The sequence below is a fragment of the Torulaspora delbrueckii genome, chromosome 7 (genome assembly GCF_000243375.1).
Source record: "Torulaspora delbrueckii CBS 1146 chromosome 7, complete genome".
Lineage (NCBI taxonomy): Eukaryota > Fungi > Ascomycota > Saccharomycetes > Saccharomycetales > Saccharomycetaceae > Torulaspora > Torulaspora delbrueckii.
Window position 1 is genome coordinate 274,335 of NC_016507.1, and position 19,110 is coordinate 293,444.

At 41.2% G+C, this 19,110-nt stretch overlaps 9 protein-coding genes across 9 annotated transcripts; 6 read left to right on the top strand and 3 right to left on the bottom strand.

Annotated features, from left to right (window-relative positions):
- Window positions 1-329: 329 nt before the first annotated feature.
- Window positions 330-2,039, top strand: UGA4 (Uga4p; the record flags this gene model as incomplete). The annotated part of the gene is made up of 1 exon (XM_003682667.1): window positions 330-2,039. One exon carries the CDS (start codon window positions 330-332, stop codon window positions 2,037-2,039), a length of 1,710 nt encoding a protein of 569 aa, XP_003682715.1.
- Window positions 2,040-2,167: 128 nt separating this feature from the next.
- CCH1 (calcium channel protein CCH1) lies at window positions 2,168-8,098 on the bottom strand (the record flags this gene model as incomplete). Its single annotated transcript, XM_003682668.1, has 1 exon — window positions 2,168-8,098. The coding sequence occupies one exon, from the start codon at window positions 8,096-8,098 to the stop codon at window positions 2,168-2,170; it is 5,931 nt and encodes a 1,976-aa protein (XP_003682716.1).
- A 196-nt stretch (window positions 8,099-8,294) lies between these two features.
- GPI1 (phosphatidylinositol N-acetylglucosaminyltransferase) lies at window positions 8,295-10,112 on the top strand (the record flags this gene model as incomplete). Its single annotated transcript, XM_003682669.1, has 1 exon — window positions 8,295-10,112. The coding sequence occupies one exon, from the start codon at window positions 8,295-8,297 to the stop codon at window positions 10,110-10,112; it is 1,818 nt and encodes a 605-aa protein (XP_003682717.1).
- A 44-nt stretch (window positions 10,113-10,156) lies between these two features.
- Window positions 10,157-10,480, bottom strand: RSM27 (mitochondrial 37S ribosomal protein mS33; the record flags this gene model as incomplete). Its single annotated transcript, XM_003682670.1, has 1 exon — window positions 10,157-10,480. One exon carries the CDS (start codon window positions 10,478-10,480, stop codon window positions 10,157-10,159), a length of 324 nt encoding a protein of 107 aa, XP_003682718.1.
- A 440-nt stretch (window positions 10,481-10,920) lies between these two features.
- HNM1 (Hnm1p) lies at window positions 10,921-12,582 on the top strand (the record flags this gene model as incomplete). Its single annotated transcript, XM_003682671.1, has 1 exon — window positions 10,921-12,582. One exon carries the CDS (start codon window positions 10,921-10,923, stop codon window positions 12,580-12,582), a length of 1,662 nt encoding a protein of 553 aa, XP_003682719.1.
- Window positions 12,583-12,830: 248 nt separating this feature from the next.
- DBP3 (RNA-dependent ATPase DBP3) lies at window positions 12,831-14,369 on the top strand (the record flags this gene model as incomplete). The annotated part of the gene is made up of 1 exon (XM_003682672.1): window positions 12,831-14,369. The coding sequence occupies one exon, from the start codon at window positions 12,831-12,833 to the stop codon at window positions 14,367-14,369; it is 1,539 nt and encodes a 512-aa protein (XP_003682720.1).
- Window positions 14,370-14,679: 310 nt separating this feature from the next.
- Window positions 14,680-15,492, top strand: OXR1 (Oxr1p; the record flags this gene model as incomplete). The annotated part of the gene is made up of 1 exon (XM_003682673.1): window positions 14,680-15,492. The coding sequence occupies one exon, from the start codon at window positions 14,680-14,682 to the stop codon at window positions 15,490-15,492; it is 813 nt and encodes a 270-aa protein (XP_003682721.1).
- Window positions 15,493-15,549: 57 nt separating this feature from the next.
- Window positions 15,550-16,146, bottom strand: KXD1 (Kxd1p; the record flags this gene model as incomplete). The annotated part of the gene is made up of 1 exon (XM_003682674.1): window positions 15,550-16,146. One exon carries the CDS (start codon window positions 16,144-16,146, stop codon window positions 15,550-15,552), a length of 597 nt encoding a protein of 198 aa, XP_003682722.1.
- A 144-nt stretch (window positions 16,147-16,290) lies between these two features.
- Window positions 16,291-19,110, top strand: APL5 (Apl5p; the record flags this gene model as incomplete). Its single annotated transcript, XM_003682675.1, has 1 exon — window positions 16,291-19,110. One exon carries the CDS (start codon window positions 16,291-16,293, stop codon window positions 19,108-19,110), a length of 2,820 nt encoding a protein of 939 aa, XP_003682723.1.

Sequence of the window (19,110 nt, forward strand, 5' to 3'; positions counted from 1 at the left end):
GGGCTTGCGCATTCTTTTTTGTTTTTTTCACAATCAACCGGAATGCGCCAAGACTTTTTCCAATCCCGCCCATCTTGAGATGCGCCAAGGCAATTAATTATCTTGCATATCTATCCTTTTACTGATAAAGTTAAATTAAGGCGACTGTATTGTGTATTTTGTGTATTGTGTTGAATGTAGTTGATACGAAATCTATCCGATCTTATCTGTATGGCTCTTGGCGGTCTCGTCAGAAAAATACTCTTGATTAAGTTTCTACAAGATTATATAAACTAGGCTTGGCGCCTTGCGAAGAGGATACTTTCTACTTGGTATCGGTAAGCTCAACAATGACTGACGATATTAAATCAGCGATTAGGAGTGGACCACGACTTTCAACTTCTGAAGGCTCAGCTTTCGAATTACATCAACTGTCTTCCTCCGATGTACGTTATGTTAGATCCAAAACAGGTGCGGGTGAAGTCAACTACATCAATTCTGCAACTTCCGTCAATGATGGTCAATTGCTGGCAGAAATAGGTTACAAGCAGGAGTTGAAGCGTCAGTTTTCCACGCTTCAAGTTTTCGGTGTTGCGTTTTCGATTATGGGCCTGTTGCCCTCTATAGCCTCTGTTATGGGCGGTGGTCTTACGGGAGGACCTGTCACACTGGTTTGGGGTTGGTTTATCGCAGCTTTCTTCATTTTGTTGGTTGGAATTACCATGGCGGAGAACGCTAGTGCTATACCGACCGCTGGTGGATTGTACTACTGGACTTACTACTATGCGCCCAAGGGCTATAAGGAGATTGTCTCGTTTGTCATTGGTTGCTCAAACTCGCTGGCGTTGTCTGCTGGTGTGTGCTCCATCTCATATGGGTTTGCCTTGGAGGTGCTAGCTGCTGTAGTTATATCTCGGGACGGGGACTTTGAAGTTACCACTGGGAAGACGTATGGTATATTTGCGGCTGTAGTGGTAGCCCAAGGTGTTGTGACATGTTTGTCTTCTGGTCTGGTGGCTCGGCTGCAAACCCTCAGTATTGTATCCAACGTCTTTATCATGATTTTGCTCTTCATTGCGCTACCGATCGGTGCCAAAGTAAACAGAGGTGGCTTTAACAATGGTGAATTCATCTTTGGTACTTACCAAAACTTCAGTGACTGGAATAGTGGCTGGCAATTTTGTCTGGCGGGATTCATGCCAGCAGTCTGGACTATCGGATCTTTTGACTCTTGTGTTCATCAATCTGAAGAAGCTAAGGATGCCAAGAAATCTGTGCCAATCGGTATAATTGGATCTATCGCAGCGTGCTGGATCCTGGGATGGCTCATCATCATTTGCTTGATGGCTTGCATGGACTCCGATATATCAAAGGTGCTGGACACCGATTATGAAATCATCCTGGCACAAATAGTCTATGACTGTTTGGGGAAGAATTGGGCCATTGCGTTTATGGCATTGATTGCATTTTGTCAATTCTTAATGGGGGCATCCATCGTTACTGCTGCTTCGAGGCAAATATGGGCATTTGCCCGTGACGATGGTCTGCCTCTCTCAAAGTATATCAAAAAAGTCGACAAAAAATACTCGGTACCCTTTGTCGCTATTATCGCAGCTTGTGTTGCTTCTTTACTTCTAGGTTTGCTATGTCTAGATGCTGCTGCTGCTGCTGCCCTCTTCTCCCTGGCGGTCGCTGGTAATAACCTTGCTTGGTCAACCCCAACTTTCTTACGATTGACTTGGGGCAGAGATTTGTTCAGACCTGGTCCTTTCTATCTGGGCAAACTTTGGTCACCAATAATTGCTTGGATCGGGGTGGTGTATCAAGCGTTTATCATCATTTTGGTCATGTTCCCATCTGCCCGTCATGGTTTGACACCTCAAACAATGAACTATGCCTGTGTCATTGGCCCAGGCCTCTGGATCTTATCATGGATATATTACATGGTTTACAGGAAAAAATACTTTCACGGTCCAAAATCTAACCTTTCCGATGAGGATTACAATGAGGCTGTTGGTGAAGATTTAATCGAAGAAATACTTTCGCGTAAAGGCGAATAATAAGCTTTTTGTATGCACTTCTTTATGTTCTCTCTATGCACTGTGTAATTAACTTAAAAAAAAATCCAATTATTATTATGCTGCTCCCCTTCTTGTTCCTCGATTAAGATTTATAGAACACCAAGTTATTATTTCTTTCTTCCTCCTAACTTGGGTGACCATAAGAAATTGTCTACTCCAAAATCCATCAGGGGAGTGGTTGCAAAATCATTTGATGATCTCTCAGAAACGCTATTGAACGGATTGGTTATAGTCTCATATGTTTGAAAGAGAGTGGATGACTTGCTGACAACGGTCCCTCTGGATTTCTGCCTTGATTGGTACTTCCATGCTGTCACGACCATATTAAGGACGTCAAAGTTCTTTTCGTTGTCCAGATATTTGTCAACTTTACCCAGATTGTACAAGTGGCGGACATATTCGTCGATGCCTAAGCATTCCCTCGGATTGTAGATGGTATACAGGGGAATAAGCTTCAATAAAGAAGAGAATCCGATCGCACCTCTGTATGAATTGGTATGGAATACTTCTTGTGTAAACCTTCTGTAATGCAACCTTCTCTGAATGACCTTGACTTTATCAATAGAGTCCAGTTCTTTGTTCAACCCGTCCAGGTCTATTTGAACATCATAGGGATCGTTCGGGTTAACTTCCATGTAATTCTTAACCAAATTCTTAATGGTCAGGCTTCCCTCCCAGATTGTAAAGCTTAGCGGTCCATCGAACGAGTGCATAAGCTTCGGCAAATATGAGAACTCGAGTTCTCCGGTCCCATCAGTATCGTACTTTGTCCAAGCTTCGACGAATTTGAGAATTTCCCTCCTGCCAATAGGCGATTTTGAGCCTCCTCTGCGGTACACGTAGCTGAAGTTCCCAATGATTAGCGAAATAAACATATTCAGGAAAATGTACATTGACAGGATATTCCATGACATCAAAAGCAAATATGCATATAATTCGGATCCACAGTCGTTGCCAGTACCCGAATAGGTGTAGCAGTACGGGATATCTACCGCCAGATCTGCCATGATGTAGTTCCAGCCTTCACCAAAACTGCATCTAAACAAAACAATAAGAGCTTTTGGAACTGTTCTGAAGTTGATGTTGCCTGACGTATTCGGTCCTAACTTAGTGAGACCAAATATTTGATTTAAGGCAATGGAATATACCAGAAACAGAATGCCCCATGTGAATGTCAAGGATAAAATAGGCGGCCAACTGGCTACTGCTGTCTGAACGAGTTCAGAGAGCATATCATTTTGAGGAATGACGAATAAAAAGATCACTAGGTGGAATAACTCCTTCACATTATTAAACAGCAGGGCTTCGTTTGTCACCTTGAACCCGACTGCCGTGAGCACAAAGGATGTAATGACAATGGCAAATCGCGTCTTGTTCCAAATGGATCTCACATATAGTCGCAAACCTTCGCCATAAAGGTGAAAAATCTCTTGAAGGAAGAAGATCGTGGTCGAAACCATAAAGAAAATATCTTCGAATTGAATCCCAAGATTGGGCTTACGGTAGGATCGCCATAGCAGCATAATGATGTGTAAATAAAGAACCACTTGTAGGAGAAAAGACATAAAAAAGTTACTCTTCTCAACAGCTAGCCCATAGAAAAATCTCCTCGTATTGGATAGCTCAATGAGACTTGGTATGGATCTAGGTTTCGCTTGAGATAGGAGCTTTTTTGCTTCCAACCATGACTTCTCTTCAGTGGTAAAATACGCGCTTCCTGTCGTTTTTGCATGATTGTTAATAATAAAGGAAATGAACAGGTTCAAAATGAACACCATACTCAAGAAATTGAAGAGTACCAGAAAAATTGCGTTCCCAGAAGAGGCAAATAGCGATGCAGGGGTGCCGACACCTGTGCTATTCATCAGGTTTTCAAGTAAATCAGTCCATCCCTCTAGAGACACGATTTCATACAACGATCTAAAGGAGCTTCCAAATGAGTCAAAAAACAAGTATGGCTGACTATAAACTCTTGGCATCATGATGTCCCAATTGAATACAGTATTCGTGAACTCGCTGTTGCAATCACCCATTCCTTTGGATCCGTCATTACATGTTCCCAATTTACCTCTGAATAAGTTCATTCCCCACACAGTGAAAGGGAACAATAACGTTAAAGAGACAAAAGAGGCTTCAAATATCTTCCTTATTCCGTCAAAAACCACCAAACTGAATGTGTTCCTGGCCATATTGCTCACAGTCAAGCATCTCAGCGCCCTAAGGGCAGTCAATCCCTTAAATATCCTGGAAAGATCGCCATCATTCCTCAAAAATGCAATAAGATTTATCCACAAAGAAATAAGAACGATGGAATCTATGAAGTTCCAGGGATTTCTCAAATAACCATTCGGCGTGTAAAAAACGCCGTCTGCTACCGTCTTGACAATAAACTCTATGGTGAAAATCGACACAAATGCACAATCCACGTAGGTGGGCCAACTCCATATTTTCAGCTTGTGCTCCATTCTGTATAAAGGTGTGACAAAGCAGGAGAAAACAATAAGCAAAATGGTAACAATAGTCATAAAGACAACGAAAATATCCCTTCTAATTCGATGAAAGTGAACTTTTTGACCATAGAGATCGGTATCATCGTCATAAAACCGGATATTGTCCGTTCGTCTTCCCACACTAGGAGGTACAAGACGCTGGCAAAATTTCCTGAAGGCGTGATGAGGTGATAAAATAAAGTACGAGTTGTTGAACGATGGGTGTCTTTTCAAGTAGTCCAGTTTTTCATCTTCATGCTCATTCAACTGAAGCAAAAACGTTCTTCGAGATTCATCTCCCCCTTCAGTGAAGAGCACCTCGGGCTTCTTGTAAAAAGGGTTGTGAGCATACATTTTCAGTTTATGCAAGAATGAGAAATATTGAGAAAGCTTTCCAAAGCGCGCTTTCACATTCTGAGGAACATCAATCGAAAAGCTGTCGGTTTTTAGTTCGTCCGCTAGCCCTGGCATAGATTGAGCTATGTTCATTATAGCCGTTCCTCTCATCAAAAATTGTTTAAAATCTCTAGAATCTTCTTGGGAGCCATTGCGGAAGACTTTCTTTTGTAATCTTTTCAGGAATGAAGCATGTGTGAATTCTTTAATTTTTTGAGGATAGATATACTTCAGATAGTGCTTTATCTGCAGCGGTCTCTTCTCTTCTTCTTTCACTTCCATTGTTTCTGAAATCAAAGCAATGAAAATGTTTAGAATGACCGAATTTGAAAGAATAAACCAAACAATCAGCAGTACTGAACTGAAGAAGGATGACGATATATTAGTAGCATAGCTTTGTAGAGAATAGAGGATGCTTGTCCAATTTTCAGTACTGCCTATGATGAAAAGTGAGAGAAATGAGTTTGGCAAAGAGAACATACCAAACTGTTGGTCTTCCATTTCATCTGCAGGAAGTATGCCTTCGAAGTAAACTGACATTATGATGGAAACCAGAAATGTGAAAAAAAAGTAAAATGCTGAGAGATTCCATATCATTAACCTGTTACCCAAGACACGCTTCCACAGGTTTGAGGTAAACCCAAACATGTATACCACACGGTAGAACCTACTGATATGAAAAATTGACAGCCAGTAGTAAGTGTCTCCTAATATGCGATACTTTTTGAGAAGTGTAATGATAAAAGCAGCAATACCAACAACTAGATCATAAACATAACTCCATTTGATTAAAAATTTCCATGGATTAGGGATGTGAAAGATTAGCTTGAAGATTGACTCTAGCAATAGCATAGTACAAATTCCCGTATCTGTGTCAATGAATTTATTAGTATATGATTCAGACACGGTGGCATCAAGCCTACACCTCATGGCGAGATCCACGACAATTAGTATAACCATAATAGGCTCTATTTTTTCACACAATAACTGACCTCTCTTAGCCCATGTAGGCATCTTGGTCCGTTGTGCTTTCACCTGAAAATATCTCCAATAACCTGTGGCTAGCCTTATAGGCCAACTCTCCAAGGTCTTGACTTCAAGTTTCTTTCTCTTAAATTCTTCGTTGGCCAACTGAAAAGATGTAACTAGAACCGCAATAACCAAGTTCATCAACCAGATATTCAGCACGAATATGGCAACCACGAAAAATATACTGGCGGCCATCTCATCGCTGTCCATGGTGTAATACATCAAATCTGTGAACGTATTTGCACTCATTACAACAAAAACCAGTTCCATCGCATTTACTATGTTGTCAAAGCTCACTCTGCCGTTATATGGGTTAGCATTTGAAATGCATTTGGAGTATTGTGGGCACAAAAACCCCTTAGAAGCAGGTCCATAAGTTCCATCGTTCAGAAGGTATGGCATTACCTTTTTCGTTATAGGCTCCAGAAAACCACCGCAAAATTGATTCTCATATTGATACCTATCATTAGAGTCATTCTGATCGAACCAAACACACTGCCTGCGTAAAGATCCACGGAAACTTTGGACACCTAAAATTCCAAATAATAACCAAAAATAAACAAACATGGAGCCAATATTAATTAGCTGTGGGATAGCATATTTCACACCTCTCAAAATCGATGATAGCCCGGTATCAGTGTTGACTAGTCTAAGTATTCTCAAAAACGCCAGCGTTTTGAAGATTCGAATTCCTTTTTTAATGTCATATTCGTGGATGGCTAAAAACAGTCCCATCCAAAAGCATATTGTTGATGTGAAATCTATTCTGTTCCAGGAAGACCGCAGGAAAGCTCTCGGTATTTCGAAATTTTTCGTCTTTGCAGTAGTAGATAAATTTGTAAGAGTTCCCTTATGTTCCTTGCTTTGAAAAGCAGGCTCGTCTTCATTATCCAAGATCTGAAATGGGACGATAAAGCTGACTATTTTGGCTCCGTACTTGTTTCGTAAAAATTTGAGAAATTTTGTAAGACCAAAGGTTTCCATTAAAGTGGTGTATTGCTTGCCATATGCCGCGAACATCTGTGAATCATCCCATAGTCCGAAGGCGATAACTTTAGCTGTATCATTTAAAGTGAAAAGAATGCAAAGAAAAAACGCAGTATAGTCAACCCAGTATGAGAAGCTGTATAGGAAATCTAGTTGAGTGGGCTGATAGGTTCGAAAGGCCATCAAAGCGGTGAATAGTGTCAGCAAGAGCTGATAAGCAATCTTGTACATGGGATGTAATTGTAGTGAAGCTAACTTGAGCCTAATTTTATTCGTGGGTGAGATGAGCCCCAATGAGTTCCCGTATAGCTTTAACGGCTGAAATCTTTTTCGACCGGGAATATCGTCTAAATCTGCCAGTTCAACGACAAGTGTTGAAGCCTCGTCCTGTTTATCTTGAAATATGTTAAGGGCATTTTTCGTGATTGACTTACTTGGTGAATTATGCAATTGATTTGACTCTCTCAAGGTACTCGAATTGCCCCTCAAATGTGTGCTAACATCTAAATCATTCAGACTATCTTCGGGTTCTGACTGTTCTTGCTCAGAGCCTGAGTGCGTGGAGTCAGCATTGCTTTTAACGCTGCCTATTTGAGGTAGCCAAGTTCTTCCTTCTTCATCCATAGCGCTCTGAAAGTCCTTTTGAATATCCTGGAACTCATCCATGTCATCTGCTTGAATATATGAAAGTACTCTAGCAGATCTAGGTGCATGATCTGAAAGATTGTTGGAAGAACCACGAGATGAACGGCTGTCATTACTTCTTCTTCTCATTCTGATCGATGTGGTGTGATCATTGGAAGACAGACCAGTAAGTTTACTCGACGATGCACTACCTCTGTCAGAGATAGATGAAGTCCTTAGTGAAAGCTTGGGGCGTTCTCTCCCTCGAGAGCTTAGACCATTGGGTTTGAAAATGCCTGATATTGAATCTGCGCCCTTATTCTCGTCAAGTTGATCTCTATCATCATCGCTCAGAGCCAGGTGATCATTAGAGTCGGGTTGGGGGGGTATGATGTTAAATGATGGGGGTATAGTTGGTGTTGGTTCTCCGCTTCTGCTATTCTCATTATCGTGACTTGATGAACCCGTTGCTGGCTCAAAGTGGCTCGTTAGACTTCGCCTGCTACCTTCCATCCTTTTTCGACTCACCAACCTAGAAAGTCCTGGTAACAGGATTTATCAACCGATCTTATGTATCAAAGCCTCTTGAGATTGGTTGTTTCGCTATTTTTGTATTATTGGTAAATCATGAAAAGGCTAAGCGAAATTTCAACTTTGACGATGAGCTATGGCAGGAAAAAAGGTCGAACTTCGAACGTAGTCTTATGATATGACTCACTACGTGTTTTGGCCGCAGCATTTGAAACTTCATGATAAGAAAGGCAACTTGGAGGCCGTCGCAATTACTCTTAGAGGAACTGATCATGTGGTCATTGACATTGTTCCATGTGAGTTGCTGAAAGGGACTTTACTGGAATTACCTTACTCCTCAATTGCTACAAAGGTTTCTACTGAATGGCATTTTAAGGTCGATGTGTACCAGGTTATCGAATTTAGAGCACCAAATTTACGAATTTTGCAATTCTTCTCGTTAGATCCCATCTCTTTGACGTTACCAGAGAAAGAGATTGGTGCGAATGAGAAGTCTTCCGTTAATGATAATGTATGCAAGCTGTGGGATCATCCAAGATATCAAATGCATGACAAAAAACTACGACAAACCTTAAGCCTTCTGAACTTGTACCATACGCATGAGACTGCCTTTCGGGAAAAGTATCCGAAGTTGAGCAGCCATAGAGGAACACTCGGAAGCAGGTTATGGGGCTCCATGAAAAGACTTTATAGAGTTTCTCGGTTAAAAACTCTGGTAAGTTACCTGGGTCTTTATCTAACTGCGATTATTTGCCAACTCGCTTTGTACACTTACAAAGCATTGAACTGGCAGTATTTAAAATTTGTCAATTTGTCAGTGATGGCACAGCAGATTGATCTAAGGTGCCAACAAATTTGTTACTTTCCCGTACAGTACCTCCGAATTAATATGAACATGACGTTACGCAAGGCGCTACCGCGCTTCAGAACTTACTCGGAGGCATCTGCAAATCTTAGAAAGGATTTGCCATCAAACTATTATCCTGATTATATTCGATTTTACAATACTGTTTGGCTTTTCTTGAATGATATGTCGTTTGGACTTATTTTTGCTGCTTTTTTATTCGAATGGTGTGATAGCTTTTCAAAGATACTGCATCGAATTATAACATTCTGTCTTTATGACCTGATGAAGTCAGTCACAATTTCTTTAGCAAATAACCCGTTAGGCATAAAGCTCAATGAGGAATTGGCAAGATTTTTGAGCGATCTCTTTCTCTGGATCATTGAGTTCTCAAACACAATGCTGCTAGAACCTATGGCAAATCCTGAGACTTTGAGCTTGCTACTCAGAACAGTGGGAAATTTGGGATGCGTGCTTGGCGGTACATTTGCACTTTCAGTTTTTGTTGATTATTTTTCTATCCTAACAGTCCACGTTTACATCTTTTACCACATCAGCAGCAAGATTTACCATTGGCAGATCAGTATCATGAAAAGTCTGTTCTACTTATTTACCGGTAAGAAGAGGAATGTTTTGCGTGATCGAATCGATATCAACTTTTTCCAGCTGGATGAGTTATTGCTGGGAACAATTTTCTTCATCATACTAGTCTTTCTCACCCCCACAGTTCTTGCTTTCTATTACTCGTTCACTGTGTTCCGTTTGGTAACCATATGTGTCCAAATCGCTGTGGAGTCGGTAATTGCACTGCTAAATCATTTCCCACTGTTTGCGCTACTTCTGAGGGTGAAAGACCCACGGCGGATTCCCGGTGGTATATCAATTCAAGCTATTGAGGGCCCCACTGTGCGGTTCGAACTCAAAAACCGCCCGCTAAGCATCACAAACATGTTCAAACCGTACCTCGCCCTGATCGACCAAATGAGACACACATACTTCTCGCCCAAGACCATAAAACAGATCCTCGCTGGACGGCCTTTCGTAATGCATAGAATTAAGTTGTACAAAGTGTTGTACTCCTCGCTGCCGACAACTCCAGTCGAGATAAAGACTTTGTACAGTCAATTGTCCCAACTACTAACAAGCGCATAAGAGTCTTTTGGTTATATACATATGTACAGGATTTAGAACCTCCCTTATTTCCTCTTCTTAGTCTTTCCACCGGTGCTAGCCTCCTTCTTCTTCTTGGGAGCACCTTTACCACGACGTTTCCTTGCCTCGATCATCGAAAGTCTATACTCTTCCTTCTGGTCTCCAAACTGGAAATCTGGGTATAAAGTCTTTAAGTGCTTGAATTTCAGGAAATCTGGATCACCATAGTACCCTGCAATCGTAGGACCCTTCAATCTCTTAGCGAGAATTCGTGAACCAGTTCTAGCGTTAGTTGGATTAAAATTTAGGTCAAAAATCTTTGCGGAAATTTCTGCCACCTTCAGCAGTCTATTCTTTAAGTCTGCCATTGTACCACACCCTCTCAATCAACCTCCAGCAGCAGACAATCCTATCTTTTAACCATCTTCATCGATTATCTTGTCGGTTCTTCTACTTTTTTCAACAATCTACTATGTTCAAGCAATCATTCAATACGTACTACAAATTCAAGGCTTTAACCTTCAAGAATACGGCTAACTGTCCATTAACATGATTCTGACACATCTTAGATGTTTGTCGAAAGTTACTTTCCAACAGTACACTGGCTTGCTTGGCGATGATCTGCTTGTATTGTTCTTTCAAGAATTTTTCAGCGCTTTTCATTTTCACATGCTGAAGAAATCTGAAAAATTTGATAGGGAATTGATATAAAGGTTGAAATCTCGGAGAGTCCCTGCATCGATCGCGGACGCTATGATGCTTTTGGACTGTTTTGCTCGAGCAATTAGGTTGATTGAAGCTGCTAGAAATGGTTAGTAAGAGTCTATCATCTGCTTACGAGGCTGATCGCACAAGCCTGAGCGAAGTTCATACAAGGGAATCGCATAAAGGTGCTTTGGAGTATGGTAAGGATACTATGATGACCGAGAGAGGCGGTGAGGTGCATTTGCGTAAATCTTTTTCGTTGTGGTCGATTTTGGGTGTTGGCTTTGGTTTGACTAACTCGTGGTTCGGGATTTCTGTTTCTATGGTCACTGGTATCTTTTCCGGTGGCCCCATGATGATCGTGTACGGTATCATTATTGTTGCATTGATCTCTATCTGTGTTGGTGCTTCACTGGGTGAATTGTCTTCTGCTTATCCACACGCTGGTGGTCAATTTTGGTGGTCTTTGAAATTGGCTCCTCCAAAACACAAGAGATTTGCTGCCTATTTGTGCGGATCATTTGCGTATGCGGGTTCTGTTTTCACTAGTGCTTCCACGACGTTATCTGCAGCTACCGAAGTGGTTGGTATGTATGCTTTAGCCCATCCCGATTTTACTCCAAAGAGATGGCATGTGTTTGTGTGTTTTGAAATTATGCATTTATTCCTGACTCTGTTCAACTGTTATGGTAAATCTTTACCTTTGATCTCTGCTTCTGCTTTGTACATTTCGTTGTTGTCTTTCTTTACAATTACTGTAACTGTGCTAGCTTGCTCAAGCGGGAAATTCAATGATGCCAAATTCGTGTTTGCCACATTTTACAATGAAACTGGCTGGAAAAATAGTGGGATAGCTTTCATAGTCGGTTTAATTAACCCTGCTTGGTCTTTCTCCTGCCTGGACTGTGCGACTCACATGGCTTTTGAAGTTGAGAAACCAGAACGTGTGATTCCAATTGCTATCATGGGAACTGTCGCCATTGGTTTTGCAACTTCTTTCTGTTACGTTATCTCCATGTTCTTCTCCATTCGTGATCTGGACAGTTTAATGCAATCTGCCACTGGTGCACCAATCCTAGATATCTACAACCAGGCTTTGGGTAATACATCTGGTGCAATTTTCTTGGGTTGTATGGTTCTTTTCACCTCGTTTGGATGTATTATCGCATGTCATACTTGGCAGGCAAGATTGGGTTGGTCTTTTGCTAGAGACAAAGGTCTACCTTTCTCCGGTCTTTTGTCTCAGGTTAACCCACAAGTTGGTGTCCCATTGAACGCACATTTGATGTCCTGTGCTTTGATTTCGTTGATCGGTTTGTTATACTTGGCTTCCAGTACCGCTTTCAACTCATTGTGTACCGGCTGTATTGCATTCCTGTTGCTTTCTTACTCTATCCCAGTGATCTGTTTATTGCGTAAGAAACGTCAAATTAAACACGGCCCATTCTGGTTTGGTAAACTTGGTTACTTTTTCAACATTGTCCTTCTGGGCTGGGCAGTCTTCTGTATCGTGTTCTTCTCTTTCCCACCAGCATTGCCAGTCACTAAGGATAACATGAACTACGTTTCCGTGGTGATCGTCGGTTTCACTGCTTACGCTTTACTTTACTGGAAATTCAAGGGTTGCAAGGAGTTCTCTGCCATTGCTGAAGAAGAGGAAGAGTTGTTGAACAATGATGTTGATCCTAACTCCGTCAGAGACAGCGAACAATCCATTGAACCTGAAATCATCGAATTAGGTAACAAGGACAGCAAAAGGATCTAATGACCAATATTAGAGCTCCCTTACAAATCTTTGATCTTAGTGTATATTATAGTATTAATTGTTCAATATTTAATGAAATTTTAGCTAGACAGGTGTTTCTTTTTGCTGACACTTATTGTAAAAATTTTCAGCTCATCGCTTCAATTTATACTAAAAACATTGAAGATTAGTATAATTCAAAGCTTCAATTGATCAACAATCAGCTTGAAAAGTCCAATTGCTAGCTCTGAGATTAATAATTGGTTAAGATGACAAAGGAAGAAATCAAGGACAAGAAGAGAAAGGTCGAAGATGATTTGACGAAGGAGAAGAAGAAGCAGAAGAAAGACAAGAAGCAGAAAGACAAGAAGGAGAAGAAGGAGAAGAAGGAAAAGAAGAAGGAGAAAAAAGAGAAGAAGGAGAAGAAGGATAAAGAGGATAAAGAGGATAAACCAGTTGAAAAAAAATTCGAGCCTATTCTGGCGGAAGCTTCTGGACCAGAAGTTGAAGCATTCTACAAAGAAAATGAAGTTAGCGTTGATTACCCAACCGAGAAACAAATTCAACCCGTTCTTTCATTCGATGAGCTTTCTTTAGATTCCAAAATTCAAGCCGCAATTTCTGTGTTCCCAAAGCCAACTCCGATTCAATCTGTTTCATGGCCATATTTATTAGCTGGTAAGGACGTTATTGGTGTCGCTGAAACTGGTTCTGGTAAAACTTTTGCGTTTGGTGTCCCAGCAATCAATAAATTGGTGACTGAAGATGGAAAAAAGAAGGGTGTTCAGGTGCTAGTCATTTCTCCAACTAGAGAACTTGCCTCTCAAATTTACGATAATATGATATTATTAATTGAAAAGGCCGACTTGGAGTGTTGTTGTGTTTATGGTGGTGTCCCTAAGTATGAGCAGAGAGAGAAGTTGAAGAAAGCTCAAGTTGTGGTTGCCACACCAGGTAGATTGCTAGATTTGATGCAAGAAGGTTCTGTCGACTTATCGAACGTGTCATATCTGGTTCTAGATGAAGCCGACAGAATGCTAGAAAAAGGTTTCGAAGAGGACATCAAGAACATCATCAGATCAACGAATACTTCAAGTAGACAGACACTGATGTTCACAGCCACTTGGCCAAAGGAGGTTCGTGAATTGGCGTCCACCTTCATGTCCGATCCAGTCAAGGTTTCGATTGGTAACAGAGACGAGTTGAGTGCCAACAAGAGAATCACACAGGTTGTGGAAGTTATCGACCAGTTTCAGAAGGAGAGAAAGCTTTTGGAACTATTAAAAAAATATCAGTCAGGACCAAAAAAGGACGAAAAGGTTCTAATCTTTGCTCTATACAAGAAGGAAGCTACCAGAGTAGAGAGGAACTTGAAGTATAATGGCTACAATGTGGCAGCCATTCACGGTGATCTGTCGCAGCAGCAAAGATCACAAGCTTTGAATGAGTTCAAGACTGGAGCTTCTAATCTGCTACTAGCCACTGATGTCGCTGCCAGAGGTTTAGATATCCCAAACGTCAAGACTGTTATCAATCTAACATTCCCACTAACAGTAGAAGATTACGTTCATAGAATTGGTAGAACTGGTAGAGCTGGACAAACTGGTACAGCTCATACTCTCTTCACAGAGCAGGAAAAGCATTTAGCTGGTGCGCTTGTAAATGTTTTAAACGGTGCCAATCAACCAGTTCCTGAAGAATTGAAGAAATTCGGTACCCACACTAAGAAAAAAGAACATAGTGCTTACGGTGCTTTCTACAAGGATGTTGATATGAACAAGAAGCCAAAGAAGATTACCTTCGACTAATGCCAACTTTTATAGACCGTACAGTGTATATTAATGAGATTTTAAGTGTCGATGTTGAAAGGAGATCGGAAATAGAAGCTAACTATACGTCTCAGAAGCACACTACTAGAAGAAAAGTGCTCATTGAGGCTCATTGAGGGTCAGTGAGTCAGCATTCGGTAACCTCATAATGATCGTGAGGCTTGCGGTATAGTATGTAAGATATATCACATGACATTAGCCTTGGCCTAGCTAAGTTATTGAAGCTCATAAGATCGAAATCTTGCCCATCCCTTGTAAAATGAATCAATAAAACGCGAATGGTTGCAATATGTTTGACATGAAACAAGCTCTGGATAAGTTCAAGACAGCACTGTCCCCCGAGGCAGTTCCCAGCCGTTCTTCCACGCCCTCTTCGAGTAGTTTGAACAGATCAAGCAGGAAGACCTCGAGAGATAGAAATATTAGTGTCAATGGATCCTTGTTGTTTGAGGAAGATGATGTATTGCCAACAGTTAAATTGACTGGGTACCTGCCAACAACGAAAAATCGGCTTATTAGGCCAGATATGTGTGATCAATTGCGTTCATTGATGCCTACAAGAGTGCAATTATACACTGAGTGGGAATTACTATACAGTCTCGAGCAACATGGTTCTTCACTAAAATCATTGTACGATCATGTGTCGCCACAGAGTACGACACCGATGAGAGTCGGTTATGTGATTGTAATCAAGGACCGCAAGAACGGAATATTCGGAGGTTATACAAATGAGCCATTCCACCCTACCGAAAACAGGCGATATTATGGTAACGGAGAGTGTTTTCTTTGGAGACTGGACAAAGTTCCACATTTAACAATCTGTGATGGTGGTAAACGCAGTGACAGTCATATAAAACAGAACCAAGAAGAACATGTATGGCAGTTTCGTGGTTATCCATACACTGGGCTTAACGAATTTGCCATTTATTGCCAATCTGGATTCCTTTCCATGGGCGCCGGAGATGGACATTATGGATTATGGATCGATGACGGATTGATGCAGGGTGTCTCGTATCCTAGTCTCACCTTTGGCAATGATGTTCTCAGCAAAGAGGGCGAAAAATTCCATATTGTAGCTTTGGAAGTATGGCGAGTGGGCTAGCTGCCACTTTGTAATGATAAATGTAACGCTTGATGCATATACAATTTAAACGAATCGTTATGACTTTGTTGAACCATCGGGCTCACAATCAAACTGACGCTCCAGAACCTTCTCTTTCGCCTGGTTGAACTCAATTGGGTGTGCTATTCCAAGTTCAGCATTCAAGCGATCGATCTTGTCCTTGGAGTACTGCAGGTTTTGTCGTATTAGTTTTGAAGTCTCTGCTCCACGCTCAAATCGATCTTTGAAACTGGCCAGTTGCTCTTTAGTAGTTTCAATCAACTGTTTTAATCTAGTACTTTCCGAGTTGATAACAGCGGAAGTCTTTGTCTGAAGAGAGATGGCTTCTGCAAAATTAGCAGATTCGATGGCTTGCACTAAGGACTCAAATATATACTTCGAGACATCCAACATGGGTCCAGGATCCTGAGAATCTGTGAATAATCCATTGCTCGATTCTTGTACCATACTGTCCAAAAACAAATCCCCGCTACTCTCTTCTGCTTCTGAATTATCCGAGCCCTCCAAACTGCTTTCATCAGTCAATTGGCTCGCTATATCTTCCGATATTGGTATGGCATATGCCTGAGAATTAACACTTGGACTCTGTGATCTTGTAGCAGCATAATCTGGACTATTCTGGTGCTCAGACATGGCTCACTGTCTCTATGTGAGCAGCATCTTGTTTTATTTATGGTAAACAGCTTTTTTCAATAAAAAGCCTTGTAAAAATGCATGGTAGACTGATTGTTAAAACTGAAGCTGAATTCTACAGAGAGAAGCTTTCAAAAGGTCGAAATGACCTCTTTATACGCACCAACAGGTGATGATGTGAAGCAGAGACTGAGACCTTTTGGTATCTTCTTTGAGAAGTCGCTGAAGGATTTGATTAAGGGTATACGATCAAACAATGAGACACCTGAAAAATTGCAACATTTCCTTGCACAAGCTCTCAGTGAATGTCGAGAGGAGGCCAATTCACCTGATTTGAATTTGAAGACTAATGCAGTTCTTAAGCTGACCTATTTGGAGATGTATGGTTTCGACATGTCATGGGCCAATTTCCACATCTTGGAGGTGATGAGTAGTAGCAAGCTTCAACAGAAACGTGTGGGTTACTTAGCAGCTTCACAGTCTTTCTATAAGGACTCTGACATCCTTATGTTAGCTACGAACCTAATGAAGAAGGATTTGAAGTATGGAGGAAACAACGATGTGGTTAAAGTTGGGATTGCGTTGAGTGGGCTTTCAACCATTGTTACACCGAGCTTGGCTGCCGATATATGCGATGATTTATTTGGCATGCTAAGTAGCTCGAAACCTTATATCAGAAAGAAAGCAGTGACGGCGTTATTCAAGGTTTTTCTTCAATACCCAGAAGCATTAAGAGATAACTTTGATAAGTTTGCCGCAAGGCTTGAAGATGATGACACTTCAGTTTTGTCAGCCATGGTAAGTGTAATTTGTGAACTCTCCAAGAAAAATCCACAGCCTTTCATAAAGCTTTCTCCAATGTTGTATGAGATTTTGGTGACCATTTCAAATAATTGGATCATCATAAGGCTACTAAAATTGTTTACTAACTTGTCCAAAGTCGAACCAAAATTGAGGCCCAGACTCCTACCAAAGATCCTGGAACTCATGGACACTACTGTAGCTACATCTGTACTGTACGAATCGATTAATTGTATCGTCAAGGGAAATATGCTGGAAGAAGATGATTTTGACACAGCAGTTCGCTGTTTGGAGTGTCTACAAACATTCTGTGATTCTTCTGATCCGAATCTGAGATACATCAGTTGTGTTCTATTTTACAAAATTGGTAAGATCAACATCGCTTTCATTTCACAATTTGATAAACTGGTGCTGCGTCTTTTGAACGATGTTGACGTTTCTATTAGGTCAAAAGCCCTAGAACTTGTCGTTGGGATTGTTAGTGAAGAAAATTTAAAGAGCATTGTTTTAGCACTGCTGAAGCAGTTTGTGGACGAAGATACAATAGTGCTTCAATCAGGGGAGCCTAACTTTGAAGTCGCAAATGAAATACCAATTATAATTTCAGAGCCATACAAAATAAAAATGGTCAATACTATCATACACATTTGCTCCATGGATAACTTCTCGATGCTAACGGATTTCGAGTGGTACAACACGGTTCTATTAGATCTCATCATGCTCTCTCAGGATATTTCTGAGCCATCTTTGGGATGCAAGATAGGTGAGCAGCTGAGAAATAGCATGGTCAAAGTCCCTAGCATGAGGGAAGATACGTTATCAACCATCATTAAAATTCTGTCAACTGACAGTGTTTATACACAGATCGCAGGTGTTTTGAAAGAATGTTTCTGGTCGATTGGTGAATATTCCTCCCAGGTTGACAATGGAGATGACTTAATTCAATCTATTCTTGCCAAAAAACATCATTTTGCTGCTGAGATTCAGCAAGTCGTCATAATCGCATTGCTGAAGATTTTCACTAATTGGTCGAATGGTCATTCAGATCTAGACCTGACCCGCTTAAAATTTATTATGGAAGAGTTGCTCAACTATTTTCAAAGTTTGTCTTATTCGAAAGATTTTGAAGTGCAAGAGCGTGCCGTTGAGTCCTCTGAAATACTGAAGCTAAGTAGCGAAGCTTTGCAAGAGGACGGGGATGGACTTCCACTATTGATTAGTGAAGTGATGCCAAGCCTGTTCAATTCTTATGAGCTCAAGCCCTTGTCCCACGGGGTTCAAATGCAGCTGCAGCAGAACGTCACGGTAGATTGCGATACGCCATTCTTGAGTACCGAAGAATTGACGGAAATCCTAGAAAAGAATACCTCCAGTGAAACTGGTGCTTTCACGGAGGACTCATTGGAGAGCGATGACGGCAAATTTGCATATAACGAAGAAGAAGCGGATGATTCATCTAGCGGCGAGAAACAACCTACTGAAGATTGGGAACTTTCTAAGGAGGAACGAGAAGTGCTGGAAAAGAGGAAAGAGGAAGAAAGGCAATCTAATCCATTTTACCTAGCCCGAGAAGAAACTACCAGCAAAAGTATTAATGGTGATTTACTTGACTTCTCGGAGAACGGCGATGACACAGAGCAAAGTTCAAACACCATAAGGTTAAGTAAGCAGCAGATCATATCTCCTAGTGTTGGAGAGAAGGCCAAGAAAGAAAAAAAGATTAAGAAGAAACCGAAAAGAAGAGTCGAGGTCTTGCCTGATGAAGTTGTGGCCACGACCCAGGACGTTTCCAACAATAAACCCTCCAACATTCGAGTCACACCAAGCTCACAATCAGTCTCGTCGTTGGCTCCTTCCAATAAGAAGATCAGCCTCAAGACGCACACCATGCTTGAGAATTTCGATTTCTCCAAGCCAAAAGACGCTCTTGATGAGTCCAATGAGGATATAGGCTCTGGTGCCCAAGATGAGCAGGATGAGCTAGAGAGAATTCGGTCAAAATTTGCAAACCAAGGTCTCGTAGAAATTCAGCCCGGTGAGGAGGATGAGGAAGTAGTCATAGTCAAAAAGAAGAAGAAATCGAGCAAGAAGAAGAATAAGAAAACATCTAAAACCAGCTCAAAAACTCAAGAAGAAAAAGAAGATGCAAGACAGTTAGCATGA